Source organism: Heteronotia binoei, chromosome 1 (assembly GCF_032191835.1).
Source record: "Heteronotia binoei isolate CCM8104 ecotype False Entrance Well chromosome 1, APGP_CSIRO_Hbin_v1, whole genome shotgun sequence".
Classification (NCBI taxonomy): Eukaryota; Metazoa; Chordata; class Lepidosauria; order Squamata; family Gekkonidae; genus Heteronotia; species Heteronotia binoei.
In genome coordinates this window covers 33,202,820-33,224,151 of record NC_083223.1, presented here as the reverse complement: position 1 = coordinate 33,224,151, position 21,332 = coordinate 33,202,820, and the positions used below count along the sequence as shown (strand labels likewise).

General features: G+C 40.9%; 1 protein-coding gene across 2 annotated transcripts in view; it reads left to right on the top strand.

The window, feature by feature from the left end:
• The window catches only part of RNASEH2B (ribonuclease H2 subunit B), a 34,581-nt gene extending 19,550 nt beyond the window's left edge, over positions 1-15,031 (top strand). Inside the window, exons 4-11 of one of the 2 annotated variants that reach the window (XM_060233343.1) lie at positions 224-300; positions 1,411-1,528; positions 1,987-2,051; positions 4,277-4,382; positions 6,675-6,756; positions 7,114-7,156; positions 9,804-9,884; positions 11,621-12,172. In XM_060233343.1, coding sequence (XP_060089326.1) covers positions 224-300; positions 1,411-1,528; positions 1,987-2,051; positions 4,277-4,382; positions 6,675-6,756; positions 7,114-7,156; positions 9,804-9,884; positions 11,621-11,725 — 677 coding nt within the window. In that variant the 3' untranslated portion in view covers positions 11,726-12,172. Of the gene's footprint in view, positions 1-223; positions 301-1,410; positions 1,529-1,986; positions 2,052-4,276; positions 4,383-6,674; positions 6,757-7,113; positions 7,157-9,803; positions 9,885-11,620; positions 12,173-14,901 lie in introns of those variants that run through there. The other variant, XM_060233346.1, reaches the window with a different exon arrangement.
• Positions 15,032-21,332: the final 6,301 nt, after the last annotated feature.

The window sequence follows — 21,332 nt, the reverse complement described above, 5'->3', positions numbered from 1 at the left end:
TATGTTATTTTGAACTTACATGTGGGGGGTGCTCTGATTAGACTCTGGAATTTTAACTGATCTTTCTTACTTGCCAGAGGCATTTTCATGTGTTTCAAATCTTTTGGAAGAGCAGAGACACAGATTGAAGGTCCACTTGCGCTAAGGCTGTCTTCATCACTAAGTTACATGAAAAAAGTATGTGTTACAATTCTAGTTGTGACAACTGTTCTTCGATCTTCAGATGGACGCCTGTTATTTGCAACACCAGTGGATCCCTTATTTCTTGTGCTGTTTTACCTTGCCAAGGCAGAGAAAGAGGTAGGTAACTGGAGGGGTCTAAATAAGGCATTAATGAATGTTTTTCCCCTCCTGCAACCAAAATAATTAGCAACTAAAGCAGGGGTCCCCAGCCTGTGAGCACCTTTGGAATTCACAGTGGGCACAGGCACAAAATGGCTGCCACAAAAAGCTGCTGTAGGAGATAGATCTAGCCACAAACAAAGCTGCCATATCTTATCTTTGGTCACACAGTGTGCTGTGGTGGCAGTTCCAATACCAACATTTAAAAAAATCTTCATAGCCAATCACATCTCTCATGGCTGACAGGAAAGGAATGGGAAATCTCTCATGACCAATAGGAAATCTTACTGGGCAGAAGCCTCACCTGGCCCTGCCCACTTTGTTGAGTGCCAGGAAAGGGTTTGACAGGCACCATGGTGGTGATCCCTGAACTAGAGGCTGAATTCTTCAAAGAAAGGGAATTTCCTAAAGCCCCTTCTAATTGCTATATTGTGAGAGAAGTGAAAGATTTCTATTATTGTGGTGGTTCTCCAGGACTTTCTGTTGCTCTGCTGTTCACATAATGGCAAACCAGTATACTGTAGTAGTTAAAGGTCAGACTAGGATCTGGGAGATCCAGGTTCAAATCCCCACTCTGCCGTGGAAGCTCCTTGGGCAAGTCCCAAACAGTCTCAGCCTAACCTATCTTGTGTAGATAAATTAGCAAAGGGGAAAATACTGTGAGCCATACTGGAAAAAAAGAGTATAAATGAAGTAAATAAATAAAATGAACCATAGTTTAGCACTACCGGATTGAATCCAGGGAATCCTTGGCTTTGTGGTCTCTTTCTCCTCTGCCCTCCATCTCATGTGAACTTTCAGGATAAACTGGACTTTAAAAGACTGTCCTTTTGTAAAGCAATAATTAAAATCATTTTAATTGAAGAACCCTGTTATCTTTTTGCATTTAACCAGTCTGAAATGGCTTTCTTTTTTTTCTCTTTAATTTATTAACATCATTTGGTAATGAGTAAATTATTCATCTTTCTCACATCTTGGAATTAAATTATCTGGGGATTAAAATGCGTCTGTTAAATGTTCTTCTAAATTGTTTTGATATTTTCACTGTGTTTTGTTTTGTTTCTGCAGCAAGGAAAGTTTCAGCCACTGGATCAAATTCTGGTAGATGCAGAGTTCTCGTCCTGCACAATGTTGTTACAGTGTACAGATATTTCAAAGTCTATTCATCATGTTGTGGAAGAAAAAGGTACAAGATTTGAGAAGGGAACTTAACAAGTCCATGTTTAATCCAAACAGGCAGACTTGGTAATTTGTCTTGTTTTGGATCTGGGTAGATACTGTTATGAAAAAGTCTGGTAATTTCTGAGAGTACTTCAGTCCATATATTTTGGACATTGCTTCTATAAATGATAGAAGGACCATTTGATTTTACATTCTTTCCAGTAATTTAAGGAGAATGTCTTTTTTAATACAGGGCTTTTTTAAAATGTGTGAAACGACAGCTGTGTAAGATACTTTCTGCACTTATAAATGCCAGGATTATAACTTGACATTCTGAATCTTTGGGTCACATGCAGCATAATTCATCCACTCAACTTGGTACCCTTAAATATATGTTGAAATAAATCCCTTGTTGTAGTTTTGTTTTTCTTTAATATCATGGAAGTGCAAACCAAATACCTTTTCTTTTCCCTTTAACCCCAGAAACAGGTGGTAGGAAATTTTGTAAATACAGTGAAGAGAAAACATTGAAGTGGCTAACAAAGAAGGTACCTTTCTTTTGTATTTGACCTTAAAGGCTTTTTATTGGTTTATAGACAACATTTATATCTTGCTTTTCTTCTTAGTTAGGACCACCAAGGCAGCTTTTTCTCTCTGAATTGTTGGCTTCTGATAGTTATCTGTGTTAAGTTGAACTGAAAGGCAAGGACATAGAATAAAATTGAAAAGTATAGCGGTGTTATGAACCAGTGAAGCCTAGCAGAGCAAAGAGATGCTGAAGGCTCCTCTGAGTAAGAGGAAGCCAGCAGACCTGACCCCAACCCACAGCTAGCTCCAGAGGCGCTACAGAAGCAAGGCATCTCTGAGGGACCAGACATCAATCCTCAGCCAGGAACCAGTTCACTGGCCCCAATTGCCAGTCAGTTTACACACACACACATCACCAGAGCCTTAGGAATGCTGTAGGAGGAAGATGAAGAGAGACCTTCAAGACAGAAGACTCAGGGCCTGCCTGGCAGCACAGCACCAGCTCAGCGCCAACAGTGAGGAGAAGCACATGAAAGAGAGGGTCTGAGGCAACTGGCCTGGGCATGACTCAGTACAAACTACTGAGCAGCATGGTGCTTAAAAGCAACAGAGAAGGGAGTGGCTGCTTGGAAGCAAGTTTTCTGTTAGTGAAGAAGAAGAAGAAGATACTGAATTTATATCCCGCCCTCCACTTCAAATCTCAGAGCGGCTCACAATCTCCTTTACCTTCCTCCCACACAACAGACATCCTGTGAGGAAGATGGGGCTGAGAGGACTCTCACAGCAGCTTCCCTTACAAGGACAACCTCTGCCAGAGCTATAGCTGAACTAAGGCCATTCCAGCAGGTGCAAGTGGAGAATCAAACCCGGTTCTCCCAGATAAGAGTCCTCACATTTAACCACTACACCAAACTGGCTCTCACCACTACACCAAACTGAGTGACCTTACTGCCTCTGCTCTGTCCTCTTTGTCTTTGACCCTGACCTGGACCTTTGTATCCAGGTTTGCTGATTGCCCTTTGAACTTGAAGCTGTAAGCATTGTCTGCCCTGCACCTGGAACTGTATTTTGACACCTGGCCCTGGAATTGTTTTACAGACCCTTGAGAGGAGACTGGCTGGCCATCAGGACAAGCAGTTTTCTAAGGAACCTTATTGTTGCATAGCAGCTCACTGATTGAGTGAGTTACTGAGGCAGTAGCTATGTCATAAAAGGATAATAGTGTCCTTCACTTTTTGACTTCACTTTCCAAAGCAAGCATGTGTACCTTTTAATCCTAAAAGCTCAACATTTAGATTAATGCTGAATCTTTGCATAGGATCACAAATTTTGTATAATATATTGCAATTGCAGTATGAGGGCTCCAGAATGTTGTGGCAAGGAACAGAATTTAAAAGGCAAGGATTGAAGTGATGGTGCATTCAATGCAATTGATTAGAAACCTTGGAGAAGAGGTCCTTAATAGAGGACCAGCCATTGGATGGCTTGCCAAACACACCAATTAGGGTTTCTTAAGGGTTTAATGGAGCTTGGCTTGGGTCTTCCTATCACTTGCAGTCCTCTTTGTCCATTGTGAAGGCAGCCTTCTACTGTGGACTGTGTTCCTCTAGCACTGTCCTCATTGATCTTGCATGAACAGAGGTGTGTAGCCTTGGATTACTACCTTTGCAACAAAGAAAAGGGTGCAATTCAAACAGGGCTTAGGATTCAAGCCTTTAATTCCATATTTAAAACATTTTCCCACTTACTAAAATAGGGGCTCAAATGTCATGCCAGATTCCCCCCTCTCCATGTAGCTTTTTTTAAAGCACTGTTCCCAGCTGCTTGATTACCATGACAGATGTGCTGTAGTACTTCCATAGTTCAGTCACTGCAAAGATGTGATCAGGTAAAACCTTTGTTGCAGTGAGAAAAGTTCGGTTACTTGTTATTTTTTTAATAGTAGCTTGCTGAATTCACTGCTACAGTAGCAATGATGTAGTAATCCCAGCATGCCAGGAACTTTCTTGCAAGTCACCTTCAAAATAATAGAGATTTTTCAGGATCATTTGAGGTTTCTTTGTTGTTGTGTGGATCTTATTTATTTCAAAGGCGTGACTGTAAAAGACAGCAACCCATGTCTCAGTGGGACCAAATGAATGTCAACCAGTAACTCTTGGAGATGGTGGTGGTCAGATTTGCAGTAAAAATGATGGTGCATTTATGTGTGTATTTTATAGTGGTAATATTTTTTGCCTTTTGTCAGGTTAACCAGACTGTGAAAGTATTAAAAGACCATGATGTGAGCGTAGGAGGAAAGGTGCAATCTGCTACTTTTATCAGTAGTAAGAAGCTCATTGGTGCCACAGAAGGTAAGGGGATTAAGTGACAATAGAAAGAAAACTGCTTAATAAAGTTGGCAGCTCTGGCCAACAAAACAATTTTGTTTTTCTTAGTGTATCATTTTCAGAATGCTATGATTTATTTGTTTTTATTCATTTATACACTGCCATTCTTTCCAGTGGGGACCCAAAGTGTGGTTTAGTAGTTTAAGTGTCAGATTAGGATCTGGAAAATTCAAGTCTGAATCCCCAGTCTGTTGTGGAAGTTTGCTGAGTGACCTTGGGCCAGTCACACTTTCTCAGCCTAACCTACCTCTCAGGGTTGTTGTGAGTATAAAACAGAGGAGAGGAGAATGAGGCGAGCCACTTTGGGTCCCCTTTAGGGAGAAAGGCAAGCTATAAGAAAGTAAATAAATACAGCTTCCTCTTCTCTGCCAACCTGTATTGTAGATGCTTGTGGTACTGGGTCTGCAATTGGGTCTGCTGAGGCCAAAGGTGCTGTGTACTGATAAGAGGGCCACAAGTGTGGACTGTCCATCTTTTGCATGCTCTTATTTTTTTTTTAAAAAACTGCAAAAATGAAGGCTTAGAATGCTCTTTATATAAAATAACTGGTTTGGATGCTATGAATTATGAATGGAGCTCATGGAATTTTTTTCTGCAACCTCAGGGGAGGAGACCCTTAGGAACAGAGTGGGCAGCCTTGTGGGAAAATCGGTAGAAATTGTCTCCTTCCCACTTGCTGGAGTTCTTCTGTGAATGGAACAGTTGTTTAGGGGAGAAGATTTCTGCCAGTTTTCTCCCCTTCCTGGTACAACTCTGCGCTGTGTCCCACTCTGTTTCTCAGGACCTCCCTGATCTTCTGAAACAACTTTTGCCATTTGTGTATGTTGGGGAAAGGAGAAGAGATTTGATTCATAACTGCAGCCCCTTCTTGCTTCATAGGATTCAGCTTTTATCTATCAGGGCTGTGTTTGTTGTCTGTAATACTAGAGATGAGGCTGCATGCTGAAATATATTTTGGAAATCTCTGTCTTGCTGGCAATATCTGTAAACAAGAACACAATCCATGTAAATAACCACACAACACAGTGTGCAAGCTTTCAAGTTCACCAGGACTCTTCATCAGGCTGGATGGTACAAAAATTTTCAAAGAGGTAAGTAGGGGGAAGCAGATGTCTCAGGTCATGATCTTAAAGACTTGTTCATACCAACATTCTGTGCTTAATGCTGAGTGGATGTAGATTTAAAATGGTGCAGGTGTTGGGTTGCATCTTAGTTTTGGGGGAGCAAGAAGTGACAAACGGTGTCTATGACAGGCCTTTTCTACTAAGGGAACCCACACAGCCTCCTATGATTTTGTGGAACCATGTTTGTTTTAAACTGTAAACATTCCATTGAGCTACAAGATGTTTTTAGAGCAGCAAGTGTAAAGTCTTTGGATTCACTGCCATAAGGTAATTTTTGTGGCAACAAGTAGAACATGGAGATCACTGAGGTAGGAGTAGTCTGTTACCAGAGACAGGCCTCACAACTGGCCACTTTCAGACGCAGAGCTAAAGTACTCTGCCACGCTACCAGGCAAAGCTACCCTTCAAACTGTCTGCTCTTTTGTTGAGGTGGACCCAAAACTATCACTTTGTTTGAGGCAGATCTGAATGCCTTCCTGCTGAGCTTCCCTCATTCCATCTCCCCTCTGAAAGGTTACTGGATGCTGGTACAACACTCCCATAGGCTCGGATGAGTGGCTGTTCCTTTCAGAGGCCAGACAGCCTCCTGACCATCAGTTTCTCTGCATAAAAACCCCCCAGCAGAAGCCAGTGATGGTCCCGTATATTTCAAACACCAAACAAGAGCCACAGATCCTATGTAGACCGAGAGCAAAGGAATCACTTAGTGGTCATAGTATTAACATTGCTAGATAAAATTGTAAGGCAATGCATGAATTATAAGGTCAATTGAAGCCTACAAGAGCATAAAGCACAGAATGCTGTCATGAGACAGCTGCTCCCCCCACCCTTTTTATTACTGTGTTTTTGTAAGATCTAGCCTGTTGAAGAGTTCTGGTGAACCCGAAAGCTTGCATGCTGTATTGTGTCATTTTGATTGGCCTAAGAAAAGGTATCACGTGGAGCAACATGGAAGCTAATGACTTCTGTCAGTCCAGTAAAATCAGACAGATCTAGCTGTTCTGAACAACTAAGTGGGGAAGCTTCTGATTAAAAAAAAGAAAGAAACAGACTGAGCATACTTTGGATAATTATTTGGTGAAATGAGATATGTGGTTAAAATACAATCTTATTTCATTTTTCTGTCATTCAGAGGACTATATTCGCTACGCTCATGGTTTAATATCGGAATATATTGCTGAAGACCTGAGTACTACACTATCTAAATATTTACGGTGAGTGAAAAATATAATAGGGCTTTGTGATGGGCAGAGGAACTTTCATGACACAGTTGCTGTGACTGGTAATGTTTCCCCGCCCCTTAATTATATAGATTTGGGGGCAGGAGTTATATTTTGAGAAGCAGGATCTGTCTTTTTCATTACACAGTGAAGGCCCAGCCTAACACAATAACTTTGATCCTTGTCATGCCCACCATTTCTATGACCCAAATAGCAAGGCACCTTCTGCTCATGAAAGGGGCTCCTCTGCTAGATGTGCTGTGCAGAACCAGTCCATAGGATCAAACTGCCCTGTACATGTAGAAATATAATGGCAAAGATTAATAAACGTCTCCTTTTTTTGCCTTGTAGTCTTCCAGAAGTTGCTGTTCCTCCAAAGGAGCCCCTGCCAAAGGTAAGGAGCTGCCAGGGATCAGATGCCATTAATGAGTTTTACACAGGAGAGGAGTAAACATGTACACTGTGACAGATCTGTTTAGAAGTCACTGGAGAAAGCAATTAAGAAGGCCTTTATGTTATTTTTTCCCCACACCCTTGTTACCTAGACTAAACCTCTGGTTCATTCTCTTTCAGTACTTAGTTTACTATCACATGAGCAAGTTTGGTAGGCAGACATGGCTTCCACCTGGATTTGTTGCATATTCAATGGTTAAATGATTTATTCATTCCACTTCAGGCAACCTTTTGGTACATGTCTCACAAGTGTGAACTTTGTTCTTCAAGTACATGTTCATAAGAGTAACAAGTTGTTACCTGCCCATAGTGTTTGGGATAAGATACACTTCAAATCAAATGTCTAAATAAATTACGCAGTTCACTCTTAATGGAGAACATCTGGAAGTCTGTAATCCCTGCAAATAACTTCCAGCAATGGCACTCCATTGTCCTCTGTAAACATACTGACAGATGTAATAAGACTTTCACAGAGCTCCTTTGGATGAACAAATTCCAGCTACTTTAATGAAAGCTGAAAACTCATATGGTGAACTTTAACCAACAAAGAATCACCTTTCCCCAGGTCTCCCCAACCTAAATTAACCTGTAGGCACCATTGGAATTCTGGCACACCATGGTGAATATAACCACAAAATAGCTGCCACATGTGGCAGAGCCAGCCACAAAATGGCGGCTGCAGTTTGTCTTCAGTCACACAGCGAAGATCCTTGTGCTGAGGTGGTAGCTGCTGCCAAAGCAATGCTTTTAAAAATCTGTACAGCCAATAAACTCTCCTGTGGCCAGTCATGTCTTGATGGGCATAAGCCCCACTTGGTGCCACCCACTTTCTAAAAACACTTGGTGGGTACCAGGAAGGGTGTCAGTGGGCACCATGTTGCCCAGAGGGACCACACTGAGGATCCCTGCCTTATCCCATATGTTCCCACCTGAAAATTAAGATCTTCCAAATATACTATTTTCACTGCACTGCAGAACTCCTCCCAATGGAGGCTTGCCTGGTTTTATTGTATTTTATTTCTATGTTTTCTGATTGTGAGTTGCTGCGTGTCAAGAGCTCAGGATACCTCAGCCTTTTTTGAACCTATGGGCACCTTTGGACTTCTGACATAGGATAGTGATTGCACCCACAAAATGGCTGCTACCAGAGGTGGAGCTAACTGCAGAATGTCTGGGAGTGGGGTCATGCTTAACTCTAATGGTAACTCTTTAACATTTCAGGGAAAAGGTCTTGTTTAACAGGATGCCTTTTACAATGAACATATTGTTTAAAAATATTTTCTTGCATTACATTCAGTCACGTAGTGAAGATCCTTGTGCTGTGGTGGCAGCTGCTGCCGAAGCAACTTTTAACTAGTCTGCACAGCCAAGCAGATCTCCAGTGGCCAATCAGAAGTCCTGTTGGACAAAAGCCTTACCTAGCCTTGCCCACTTTCTAGAAAAACTTGACAGGTGCCAGGAAAAGTGTCAACTTGGGGCCCTTTGATGTAAATTTTAAAATTTACCCTTGTGGGGAACCTTGTGTGTAGCCCAAGGGTAGGCAGTCCTTTTGGCCCAAGGATGGGGGCGGGGTAGGGGAAGATGCAATATCTACAATTTGAAGAGGGTAGAGTTTCAGCTAGCAAAATGCAGGTGGGGAGATGAGGGTCATGCTTGACCACAGTTGTTTGGAGCAGCCCAAACTCCAGTGGCACTACCAGTGTCTCACCTTGGACTCAGCCGGTGGCTTTGCAGTTGTGGGAGTCAGTAGCAGACATAATAAGCCTGTTGCTCTCTCCTGCACTGCCGGCCCCAGCAGTGCTGCCAGTGCTTCAGTTGCTTGAGTGGAGATCTGGCCATGAGGGTCAAGCAAAATGGTCTGGCATGTTGCTGTGGGCATCTATTCCAGGGGTTTCCTGCCTCTGGTGTAGCCGATCACTATAGCTGAGTTTCCCCAACAGGGCAAAAAGCAGCTCCCCTGGACTGTTTCAGGTCAGAAAAATTGCATGGTAGGGAAGGCTGAGCCCACCTCTCTCTGTACATTGTGGTCCTTATCTGAATTCTTCCCATGTGCCTGAGAATCGAAGCTTCAGCCAGGAGCACACACCACCTTGACAGGTCTCAGGAACAGTAGTTAAGTCCAGAGCCGCTGTGTCTTTGGATGAGTGTGATCCAGGTGGGCAGTTGTGTTGGTCTGAAGCAATAGAACAAAGTAGGAGCCCAGTAGCACCTTTAAGACCAACAAAGTTTTATTCGGAATGTAAGCTTTCGTATGCATGCACACTTCTCCAGACAAGGAATGAGGTACAGTGAGCAGAGTTACATATAGCTGGTGGGTAGTGATTTAGAATGCAAAATGGTACAAAGTTAAAATCCAATGGCAAAATAGTGTAATAGTGAAGAAGTCTGCATGCATACAAAAGCTTACATTCTGAATAAAACTTTGTTGGTCTTAAAGGTGCGACTGGGCTCCTACTTTGGATGAGTGTGGGCATCCCTTTCTGTCTATTTGACTGCACAAGGTAAAGTCCTTTTTTTATTTTGAAGAACCACATGGAAAAATACTACAGTTGTGGTTTATAGAACAAATCGTCACTCTAACATTGCAGAAAAGAAAAATGTCAGATGCGCCTGTGGAAGCTGAGGAAGATTATACCAAGTTTAATACAATTGACCTCAAAAGCAAAAAGGTAGGTTGTGTATATGGGTTTTCTCCCTTACACTTCAGCAACCAGTTTTGTGTTCTTATAGAAAACTCCTTTAATGGGGGGATTTTAACTTTAATGAGAGAAATAATGTTCTGCTTTTTAGAATAGCATCTTGTTACCTTGATTTCTCCTATTTATATGAATTTATATTTATAACAACTAGTTATTTTAGGGTTGCCAGCCTCCAGGTGGGGCCTGGAGATCTCCCACATTTACAACTGATCTCCAGCTGGCAGAGATCAGCTGTCCCAGAGAAAATGACTACTTTGAAGGGTGGACTCTATGGCACTGTACCGTGCTGAGCCCCCCCCCCCTTCTTCAAACCCCGCCCTCTCTTGGATCCACCCTCAAAGTCTCCAAGTATTTCCCAACACAGACCTGGCAACCCTAACTTATTTTGGTTTGGTTTGTGTTTTTTTGTTTGCTGCCAAGTCACAGTTGACTTATGTCAACCCCTGTAGGGTTTTCAAAGCAAGAGAGATTCAGAGGTGGTTTCCCATTGCCTGCCTCTGCATAGGGACTCTGGTCTCCCTACTTAGTCTTTAGAGATCTAATGAGATTGGGCTAACTTGGGCTATCTAGGTCAAGGCTAGTTTTTAAGCATATAGTAATTGCTAGTGAACCAGGATGCAGGAACAAATAAAAGAACAATGTTGTTTCTTCTCATTAAAGAAGCAAACATGTTTTGTTTTGTTTTTAAAAACTGATTCAGATGAAAGTAGAAAACTGAAAAAAGAATGAAAAAATGTGGTCTCAAAGGATTCACTTTTTAAAAGGGATACATTATTATCTGAATTTTCAAGTTACATTGCAGTATGATTTTAAAAGCAATTCATTCATTTTGCTGGTTTATTTCACACACACAACCACAATCCATATTTATGTATGAGACTGTTCATGTGAGCATTGCAATGGACTTTGGAATCAGTCCATTGCTGTTTACCTGGAAGTATGTCTCACTGAGTTTAAATCCTATTTTAGGGTTTACTCTCAAGTATATCAGAGTAATGTAATTATGGACACAGGTGGTCGCAATGCAATAACTTGCTTGCACAATACAAGGGAAAGTATTGTTAACCTAGGCCATCCAGTGTAATCTGATTCCCAAGGAAGCCTGTATTATTGCAAATAAATGATGGACCCTTTTTGTCATGGATTTCCCATACATGCAGCTGTAGTCCAGTGAGTTTGTAGATTCCCGTATTCTCTTTAAGAGCAAAAATTAAATGTGTAATGGTAAGGTATGTGTTTTCATTCAGGTACAGGTGTTTAGAGATCTATGCAACTGGTATATGTGGAAAATGAAGAATCAAATTAGAAGAAAAAAATGATCATGCAGTGGAAATTTTTAAAAATTATTATGTATCACTCAAAGATCTCCTACATGGTTTGCATGCTGCTTTGTCATGGTTTGCATGCTGCTTCACAAGCTTTCTGTTTAGTGCATTGCTGTTCTCAGCACAGCAAGAGAGTATTGAGAGATGGTTGCCTTACAGATCCTATGATGAAGCAGCACATGAAATACAAAGGGATCTTTGAGTAAAATGTAATATAAAACATTTCCCACTGCACCATTGTTTCTTTTCTGCTTTGACTTTGCATTGGTGCAGCTCTCTATTTTGTGTGTCAGGAAAATATCATAAGTAGAAATGGCTTAATTAGACTAGCTAATTGAAGTACTGTAGACAATATACCCTAATTTTCCCTTTGTTTTTCAGGCAAACAAGATGTCAGCTGCTCAGAAGGCTCTCGCAAAAGTTGACAAGAGTGGGATGAAAGCTATTTCTTCTTTTTTTGGTTCAAAAAGCAAAGCAACAAAATGAGAAGGGTTTGAGGATATAATTATTGTTTTTCTTAAACTCCAGCTTTCCCCTCTACCTTTGCCTCCAGTTTCCTGATGTTTCTTTTATTAAACTTAGGCCTCAGAAGTAGAAATGTTTCATTCTAATAGGGGACGTGCTTTTGTGAAAATTGCTATGCAGTCCTATGGAATTAGTGAACTTAGGCTAGAGTAAGGGTAAGCCAGTGTCCTGGTTTTGTTTTATCTAACAGTGTAGTCCTATGCCCAGTTACCCCAGTCTAGGCCTACTGAAATCAATGAATTTAGAGTAACTGCACTGGGTCGCATTGTTAATTCTATAATACTTTATGATTTTGCTCTGAATTTGTTTCCCCATTGGGAAAAAAACCCTGATTATGGTAATTTACTTTGTTCATTAATGTGCAGCTTGCATTAGCTTGGTTACCACAATAAATTCATTTCACCAATGGCTCTTGTGTTTTGTGTCTTCCATTTTCAGAGGAGAGGGAGGGCTGCATTGCTTTGCGTCCTTTGTATTTTCAAAAACATATTGGAATTATTGTTGGCTGTAAAACTTCAGTGTACTCTGTGAAGAATGGAGGATGAGGGTCCAAAAATCTATTCGACATCTGGGTATACAAATACCATTGTATTTAGGACCTTCACACAGTTAACTAAAGTACTAGATAGCACTATTAAGACACACTTAGAACAATGGAATAAACTTAATTTAACCTTGTTAGAAAAAATTGATATGATTAAAACTTTTGTTTTGCCTAAATATTTATTTTTATTTTATAATTTACCTTGTGATATTTCACCCAAAGAATTTAGAGATAGACAAAATCTCATTTCTAAATTCTTATGGTCGCATAAAAGACCAAGATTTCAGTTTAAGTTAATGACGAGGCCAACAAAACAGGGGGGTTTAAGTTTGCCAAATTTGGAGGCCTACTACTTAGCTGCAAATTTAAAAAATATATTGTGGTACGCAGTGAAAGACTGCGACAAAGACTGGGTAAAAATTGAGGCATCCTATGTACTAGGGGACCACTTATGGGAAGCTATCTGGAACACACCAAAAGATAGACGATTTATTGCTGATGATAATCCATATTTATCCCTGACTTTGAAAATCTGGGATAAACATAAAAAAACTCTAATACCATCCATCTCACCGATGGCAAGCTTCTTAGGACAAGCATGGTTTAAACCAGGCCGTGAAACTAGGGACTTTAGAGTCTGGAGAGATGCTGGTATATACCAATTTCAAGACATCATCAAGAATAAACAAATGCTGACAAAAACACAATTGGAAGCTCAGTATAAAATATTAATCCCATGGTTCCAATATCAACAGCTACACTTTATTTTACATAACCCCAGAATTGTGGAAATAATCGATAGGCCATTAACAATTTTCAAAAACTTGTTGAGAAAGAACCCAAAACAAGCTAAATCTCTAACATCAACTATTTATAACTTGCTTAATGTTAAGGATTGGTCTGGAACCACAAGTCAGCAGAAGGCCTGGGAGAAAGACTGTGGTATATTATTTACTTTAGAACAATGGCAGACCATTTGGGAATCCCCACTTTATACCACATACTCATTAAATTTAAAACTCCAAAACTATAAACTTTTTTCAAGGTGGTATTTGACACCTAAAAAGCTTTTTTTAGCACATATAAAGCCTACTCCTGAATGCTGGAAGAACTGTAAGCAGGAAGGGTCATTTCTGCATTGTTGGTGGCTGTGCCCGGAAATCAATAAATTTTGGGGGGAAATTAAACCCATAGTAGACAACATCATAGAGGGAGACATTCCCTTTACACCAGAATCCTTTCTTTTAAATTACTGGCCTAATATAAAACTTTCTCAGTTGAAGAAAGAATTAGCAACTCTTTTGTTGATGGCAGCAAAGCTCTTGATTGCCCAATATTGGAAACGAGATGTGTCCCCTAACAAACAGCAATGGTTGACCAAAGTGTGGGAAGTAGCAGCTCTAGATAAATTAGCTATACAAATAAGAGTATTAGACATACAACAGAAGAACAATAACTTTATTGAGAAATGGTTTCCTTTCTTTAACTATATAAATTTAGAAGAAGATTTTGAGTATATTCCAAAAAAGTATATTAATTTTTCATATTATTGAAGATTCTTTTATATTACAAATTATAAGTTATTTATTGAATGATAATGTACTATAAACATGGGTGAAATGTGTAACAGTGGAAAACAATCAAAGGCGCTCTACTTAACATGAATGATATTTATGCCATGACTATAATGTACGTATATCATTGTAAGTATTTGTTGTTGAGTGTGTATTTGATTGTTGGTTTTGGTTGAAAAATTAATAAAAAATTTAAAGTATATAAAAAAAGAAAGAATGGAGGATGACATGGGCAGTCAGTGTATTTTCCATATATTGCTATCTTGATTAAATGCTTGTTGTAAGAATGCAAGTGAAGGAATCCATAGAAGAATGTAAAGAGGCAATATTTTAAACAGAGACTGCACCTTTAAGTATGAGAGTTGTTTATGCTTTTAAGATAGAGCTTAAAGCTGAAAGTTTTTGAGACAGTGACACAGTCCCAGCTGGATTATTTGATACATATAATGTAAAGGATTACATGTTATAGTAGTGTTTAGGACAGGAGTCCCCAGCCTTTTTGAGCCTGTGGGCACCTTTGGAATTCTGACACAGGGTGATGGGCAGAAACCCAAAATGGCTGCCACAGAAGGAGGAGCCAAACATACAGAGGAAGCTCAAATGCAGGGATGAAGAGAGGTAATTTAAAAAATACACTGCAAAAGAGCAGTGAGAGAATGAAATACAATAAAGGCACCAAGAAAGGTATCAGCGGACACCATGATGCCCACAATCACCATATTGGGAGGCCCTGGCTTAGGGTTTTAGGCCATTACACTTAAAGTAACCATCATCTTTGCATGTGAAATTTTGAAAAATGCACTCAGAACATACTACAGAAGACAGCTGCAACTTGTAAAACCACTACCCAGCTAAACATTAAATATTTGTACATCTTCAGGGTGGGGGGAATGAGGTGGCCTGTCACTTTATTACAAATAGAAGTCAATAACAATATTTTTAAAAATGAATACAGAAGAATTATAAACAGCAAACAGAATTCAGGTATTTATTGGTGTGTTCCTTTTTTCTCTCACTAGATGTCAGCATGTCACCAGAGGAAGAGATGATGGGGATAAAGTAGAATGTGGACGCTTTATTCTTAAATGTGAAACATTCCCAAAGCCATTTTAAAGAAACATAACATGTATTATAGGAATCTGTTATCCAGGTGAGATCCATTAGAGGAGTAGGGGGGAGTGAAGCTGTTTTGCTTTCTGCTATGTGGCAAGGGAATCTCTTCAGGTATTAGATGTCAAGCTTGCTCCTTGTGAGCTACGCAGTTCTGGCTCGATGAACCCTGCCTAGCTCCTGCTGTATGCTTTTATCAGTCTTAATCACTCAGTAATAAATTCCAAAGGAGGAACCATGTTAAGTGGCTGCAGCCAGAGTAACCCAGGGTCCAGTGGGATGTAAAGGCAAGAGTAACGGTTAGAGTGCTGGATTAGGATCTAGGTGAAGCAGGTTTGAATCCTCATTTTGCTCTGGATGCTGGCTTGGTGATCTTGGGCCAGTCAGATACTCCTCCTCTAACGTACCTCACATGGTTCTTCTGAGGATAAAATGGAGGAGAGGAGGAGGATGTATGTGACTTTAGGATCCCATTGGGGAGAAAGGGTTATAAATAAAGTAAAATAAATAAAAATAACAAATCCGGCATAACATTTGATGTTTCAGAGCTGGCTTCATCAGATGTGTGACGTGCATTTGGCAAAGTAAGTTCTAGTCTCATGAAAGTTTCTGCCGCTATGCATTCTTCAGTATAGACTAGATCGGGGTCCTCAGCCTTTCTGAGCCTGTGGGCACATTTGGAATTCTAACAGTATGTCGTGGGCACAGCCACAAAATTTCTGCAGGAGGCAGAGCCAGTACAAATTGATTGCTGCAGCTTCCTTTCGGTCACAGTCAAGATTCTCATGCTGTGATGGCAGCTGCTGCCAAAGCACTTTAAAATCAGCACAGTCAATCAGAAGCCTTGTTTGGCAAACCCCCCCCCCCTTTCTAAAAATGCTTGACAAGCACTATAAAAGATGCCAGCAGGCACCATGGTGCCCACTGGCACCACATTGGGGGACTCCTAATGATGACAATCTGGAGACAGGTTATTTTTTGTTTTTGAAGAAAGCCTACCAACCCTTGTGGGAAAAGGGATTATTACCTCTCTACATATATGCATGCAGGCCTTGAATTCAGCAGGAACTCACAGGAGCACAGTTCCTGAACCTTTCTGACACCCCCCCTCCTCCCCATCTATCTACCTTGTCCATTGAATAGTAGGTGCAGCTGCATACCAATCCCTGGATTAGGAGAGCAGGCATCTAGCCAGCCATCGGGAGCTTTGCCACACCCCCAGAAGCCCTCATTAATCCCTGGAGAAGCCCACGCCACCCTTTCTCCACTTCTTATGTGATTTTGGGTGGCAGGTGGTTTGCTGGCCTTTTGACTGGTGGGGAGGCAGCCAAGGAGAGCCCCAAGTGAACAAGACCTGCTTGGGCTGATTGGATTTCTAGCTAGGCCTCACTTGTCTGGGGCTCTCCTTGCTTGCATCGGGTTACTTTTGGCTGGTGGGGGGCAGCATATGCTAATGAGGTCCACCACCTATTTTTTTACAAAATGACTTCTGTATTGATGTATGTATGTATTACCCAAGAATTTCACCTCTGTGTTCAGGGTTCATGAGCAATCTGGAGTTTCTTCATGATGAGAAGGAGCCTAGCTTTATTCTCATTATAGTGACTGCACTCCTCATTTCCTCTCTTGTCTCTGCAAGCATGCACCCAAGATTGAAAACTTCCTCATTTTGCAGAAGTCTTATGATCTAATCCTAATTTGTTTTATGATCGAATCCTAATTTATGATTTAATCCTAATTTGTCCAAATTTGGGTTCTGTAACAAATTGGGAGTCTGTTTTTTTGCTCACAAAATGGGATTTCAAACCACCATCCTGGTTCAGAGTTCCTGTTGGTGGACAAGAAACAAATCCAATTTACTCTGCTTTGAACATCAGAACCAAATGTGCACATCTTTCTCCACGTTTCCCCTTAAAATGGATATCACTCAGCATTCACATCCAGTGCTTTTGAGGGAACATGGCATTCTGTCTTCAGATAATACATGAATTGTTATTGAGGTTGAAATGTGTTTTCAGTGTCAGAGGCCCATGGCTGGCACTACCTGTGACATGATTAGTAATGAGCTCTATTATATACACCTGGGCCCATACTACGTGCTGATTGTGTTTTAATTCCTGATTGGCTTCTGCAGCCATTTTTTAAAAACAAAAGAACAGATGAACAGCTGCAAGCCTTCCCCTGCTGTTTTGGCCATGCATGGTTTCTGTTCTTTCATTCTTTGGCAGACAGATGTTTTCCCTCTTCCTTCATCTAGAAAAGGGGGTATGCAGCAGCATAGCTGTCTCCCTGTAGCAAATATGTCCCCCCCCCCAAGCTCATACCTTGAATAAAACTTTGTTGGTCTTAAAGGTGCCACTAGACTCTTCCCCTATTTTGTCACTGTCTTGGAAAAATGCACTAGAGGGAGTATCACACAGCAACTAATGTAGATGATGTACTCATGTATTAATCATGCAGAAAGGCTAAAAGCCTAGCCAGCTGGAGGGGAAAGAATGATTTTAAAATATTGATTTTATAGTCTTGTTATCTATGGTGGTGATGGTCATGGCCCAGACTTTGTATTTTTAGCTTGCTAACCATTGTCTTTATTATGTAACCTGTGTTTATAAAGCTGTAAATTAAATTCATTTGCATCATACCATTTTATATATACACGTAAATGTTACATTAAAAATGTTACAGATAAAACAGGGTGAGGTAGAAGGGAGAGACAACGAAATAGAATAATAATATATGGGACAATTGTGTACATGTATGTGTATAGTCTGGCATGATTAACCCAAGTAAATGCATGTTTCTCTTGTTCTACAGGAGTTGGTATCTCCAGTAACAGACTAGAAAAGACAAATATAAAAGTCCACAGGCCAGTCCAACAGTTTTGCCAGCAGTGCAGTCTTCCACTGATAGAACACACCTCTTCTACCAGAGGAAACCTCAGTGCATCAGAGGGATGTTCCACTGTTGGCAGAACAGAGCTTTTGCATTCCACCCCATATTTTCAGGTAAGGGGTAGAAATGAAGTGAAGGAATTCCATGTGCAGCTCAGAGCTGTGAGGAATAAGTGTGCTAGGAATGCCCAACTTGTGGCCATGGAAAATAATCTATGGCTGGCTTGCAGAAGGATCTTCAGAACAGTTAAGTTGTGGAGTAAAGGGGCGTAATGTCAAGCAATTAGATCTCAAAGAAATCAGTCCTTGATTTGAAACAAAGTATGATTTATTGATAATCCAAGATTGAGCTAAGGATTGGAACTGATACATAGTAACAGTGAAGGCATGCTTAAAGGTGGCACATCAAAGGGTTTTCTAAACAAAGCTACATTCTCTAAACAATGCTTATTCACGTGTGAATCTTCACACGGCCATTCCTTATCTCCCCTGTGGTTTCCTTCCCTGGGATCAGGCCTGGGAACCTGTCCCTGGAGGCGCTTATCTTCAGAGAGCGAACTCCTGCATTTGTTAGTAAAAGCGAGAGAGGCAAAAGAGGCATGAACTACCCCCTAGATATTCCCGGCTTTGATGTGCCCAGCTTGACCCCTGGTTAGTAACATTCATGGAGCTTCACAGATACTTTCAGTTAGCATTACATTATTAAAGGAAAGATGTACATTGCTTGACATACTGCCCCCCCCCCCAAGCTCATGCTCGGGGTTTGTCTGGGTGCAGTAGGTAAAATCTTTCGAGAAGGAGGGGGGCCCGAAGGTCTGAAGACTTCACCCATTCATCGCAGCTGGGAGGAAAGTATTTCCAGCGCACCAGATAGTGTAACACCCCCTTCTTCATTTTGGCATCCAGCACCTCCTGCACCTCATGATGACTCTGACCCTTCACTTGAATAGGTTACTCACCTAACTCACCACATCCTCATTATTCCAGAATTTGGAAAAGATGATATAGAGGAAGAAGAAGCAACCCACCCCCCTCAGTACACTGGCCAAATGGTGGAACACCATACCATTTCCCTCAGCATGAAAGCTCCCTTGCCTTGCAGGGGTGCAGTTGAGCTAGGACTGGTTGGAGAGTAAGTCCAGTGCTATATTTGGATGTGCATCAGTGACACCCATCAACTGTCATGTCCTACCACCCTTAAACCCTTTTAGCCCCTCACAGCTTCTGCCATAGCATTCAGTCACTTGGCATGATCCAGCTGGCTGCTGATCTTACCCATTTGCAGGGTGGTACCTTTGGAAGGCCAGAAGCCCTTTTCAGCAGTATATGTAATCTGATGATCTAGGCAGGGTCTTTTGTGAGACACATAGCATACGAGAACAATAGTACTGAGGCCAATTGCCTTTATTCAATCGTATGCAAAGATAGGAATACCAAGGAGGGTACAGGACTTAAATGGTAAGGATTGCTAGTCCACAACTAGGAAGAACTTCTTACCTTCCATTCAAACATCTTTTTCTGCTGGCGTCATCTGTGTTTCAGACTGATTTATTCACAGGATCAGACTGACCCCAGCAGAGACTAGACTTCCCTACTTTCTAAAGCTGACCAGCAGTTGACAATGTTTTCTGGTGAGTTGAATCCCTGCCAGCTGATGCTCTGACTTTATGGCACCCCTTCCACAAATGGGCACTTATTTCAGGGAATTTTTTTTTATTGAATTCAGATTTGACCTACCCCATGCTTTGCACTTCCTTTGGAAAGGGGTTGTGCATCTGTGTCATCATTTACTTTGTGAGCGACAGAACCTCCCTTTTTTTGATGGATGTGCAGTAACATCATAACATTGAAAAAAGGCTGACTGTATGAGGGGAAACAGCATGGTTGCCACCATTTCAAAGGTCCTCCGTTCCTCCTTAGTCCCCAACTAAGAAAATGGCTGGCGATCATTTAATTAGATACACCAGTTCATAATTGTTATTCAATAATTATGAACCATGTACTTTGTCAGTGACAGACCCCCCTTTTTGTGCATATGCAGTAATGTTATAACATCACAACAATGTGAAAAAGGTTGGGTGTATTGTGGGGAGCTATGGTTTCAAAGATCCCCTGCTCCTCCTTAGTTGCCAACTAACAAAATGGCCAGCAAATATTCCCACAAAATCCTAATGAAAATAGTATTTCATTTGTGATAATCAAACTGGATATACCAATTCGTACAGTGTTATTCAATAATTATGAAGCAGACTAAATGGAAACACCACATGTTGAGTTTCCATGATTATCAGATCAATTATATAATTCCATTATTTTTAGATGTTTAAAAAAACTGAATTATCATCTAAAACATGGGGAGCTGTAGGGGAAGATGGGGAGGGGGGAATGAAAAAACAATATAAGCGAGAGGTGACAAAACTTACACACCGAAAAGTAAGAAAGGAGAAAGGAACTTCATGGATGGATAATTCCATGGAGAAGGCTACATGAAACTGCGCTGTCCATTTTGTCCCAATGTTATAATTCTGCTATATTATAATGGGAAAAAATCATGTAACAGAATCAACATTACACTTTTAAAAGCCTATCAGATTGCTCAGATACAACCTGGGGGGGAGGGGCGCGGAGGTGGGGTGAACATGCAACACAGACAACACAAAAGGGTGGTGGGAACCAAAATTCAAAATCAGGAATTCCTTATTAGAAAACTGTGAGCTCAGATCTGAAGGGGGGGAAATCGCTGAAAAAAATAGATCCAACAAACACGGGGTAATGGTACTAAATTTGATCTACTCCTGGAAAGGCAAAAAGTTGTGCAGAAAGTTTTACAAACGTTGATACCATCCTGAGACTTTATGCTATGTACGTAAGTAGTCTATTCACATGAATTTATCAGAAGTGGGTAACAGCAGCTCAGTGGTGTTGCACAAAAGGGAGAATTGTGCCTCATGAGGCTTTTCCACTACAGCCCTGTGACCACACCCATGGAAGAAAAAACAAGCTTCCAATTAACTCTAAATTGGGGGGGGGGGGGGGAGCTACAATGGAGAAGAAGTAACTAATCAATCTAGTCCTTTGGTTGTTTTACTACACAGCATTAAGTTCTAAACTAGTGTAAGAAACCTGCAGAAAATCTGTATCATGGATGCTGAATTTTTGATTTTTTAAAGCATAATGCAAAACACTGAAGGGGTATGGCCATCTTTTGGTATTAACTGATCATTTTCCTTTTGCAAATGGCCTCCATGGGGGTAACGGTGTTCAGCACCTAGCAGGTAACCAGAGAGAAGAAAACAAAGCTGTGAAAAAGTAATTGGGATATTCTCCCTAGGTTTTCAGCTGTGACCAGAGGCAGTCTATTGGCCATCCTTTGGGATAATCCTAATCCCTTTTCCTCTGTCATAGGAGTATAAAATTATTGTCACAGGCAAGCATTAACCTCAATACGG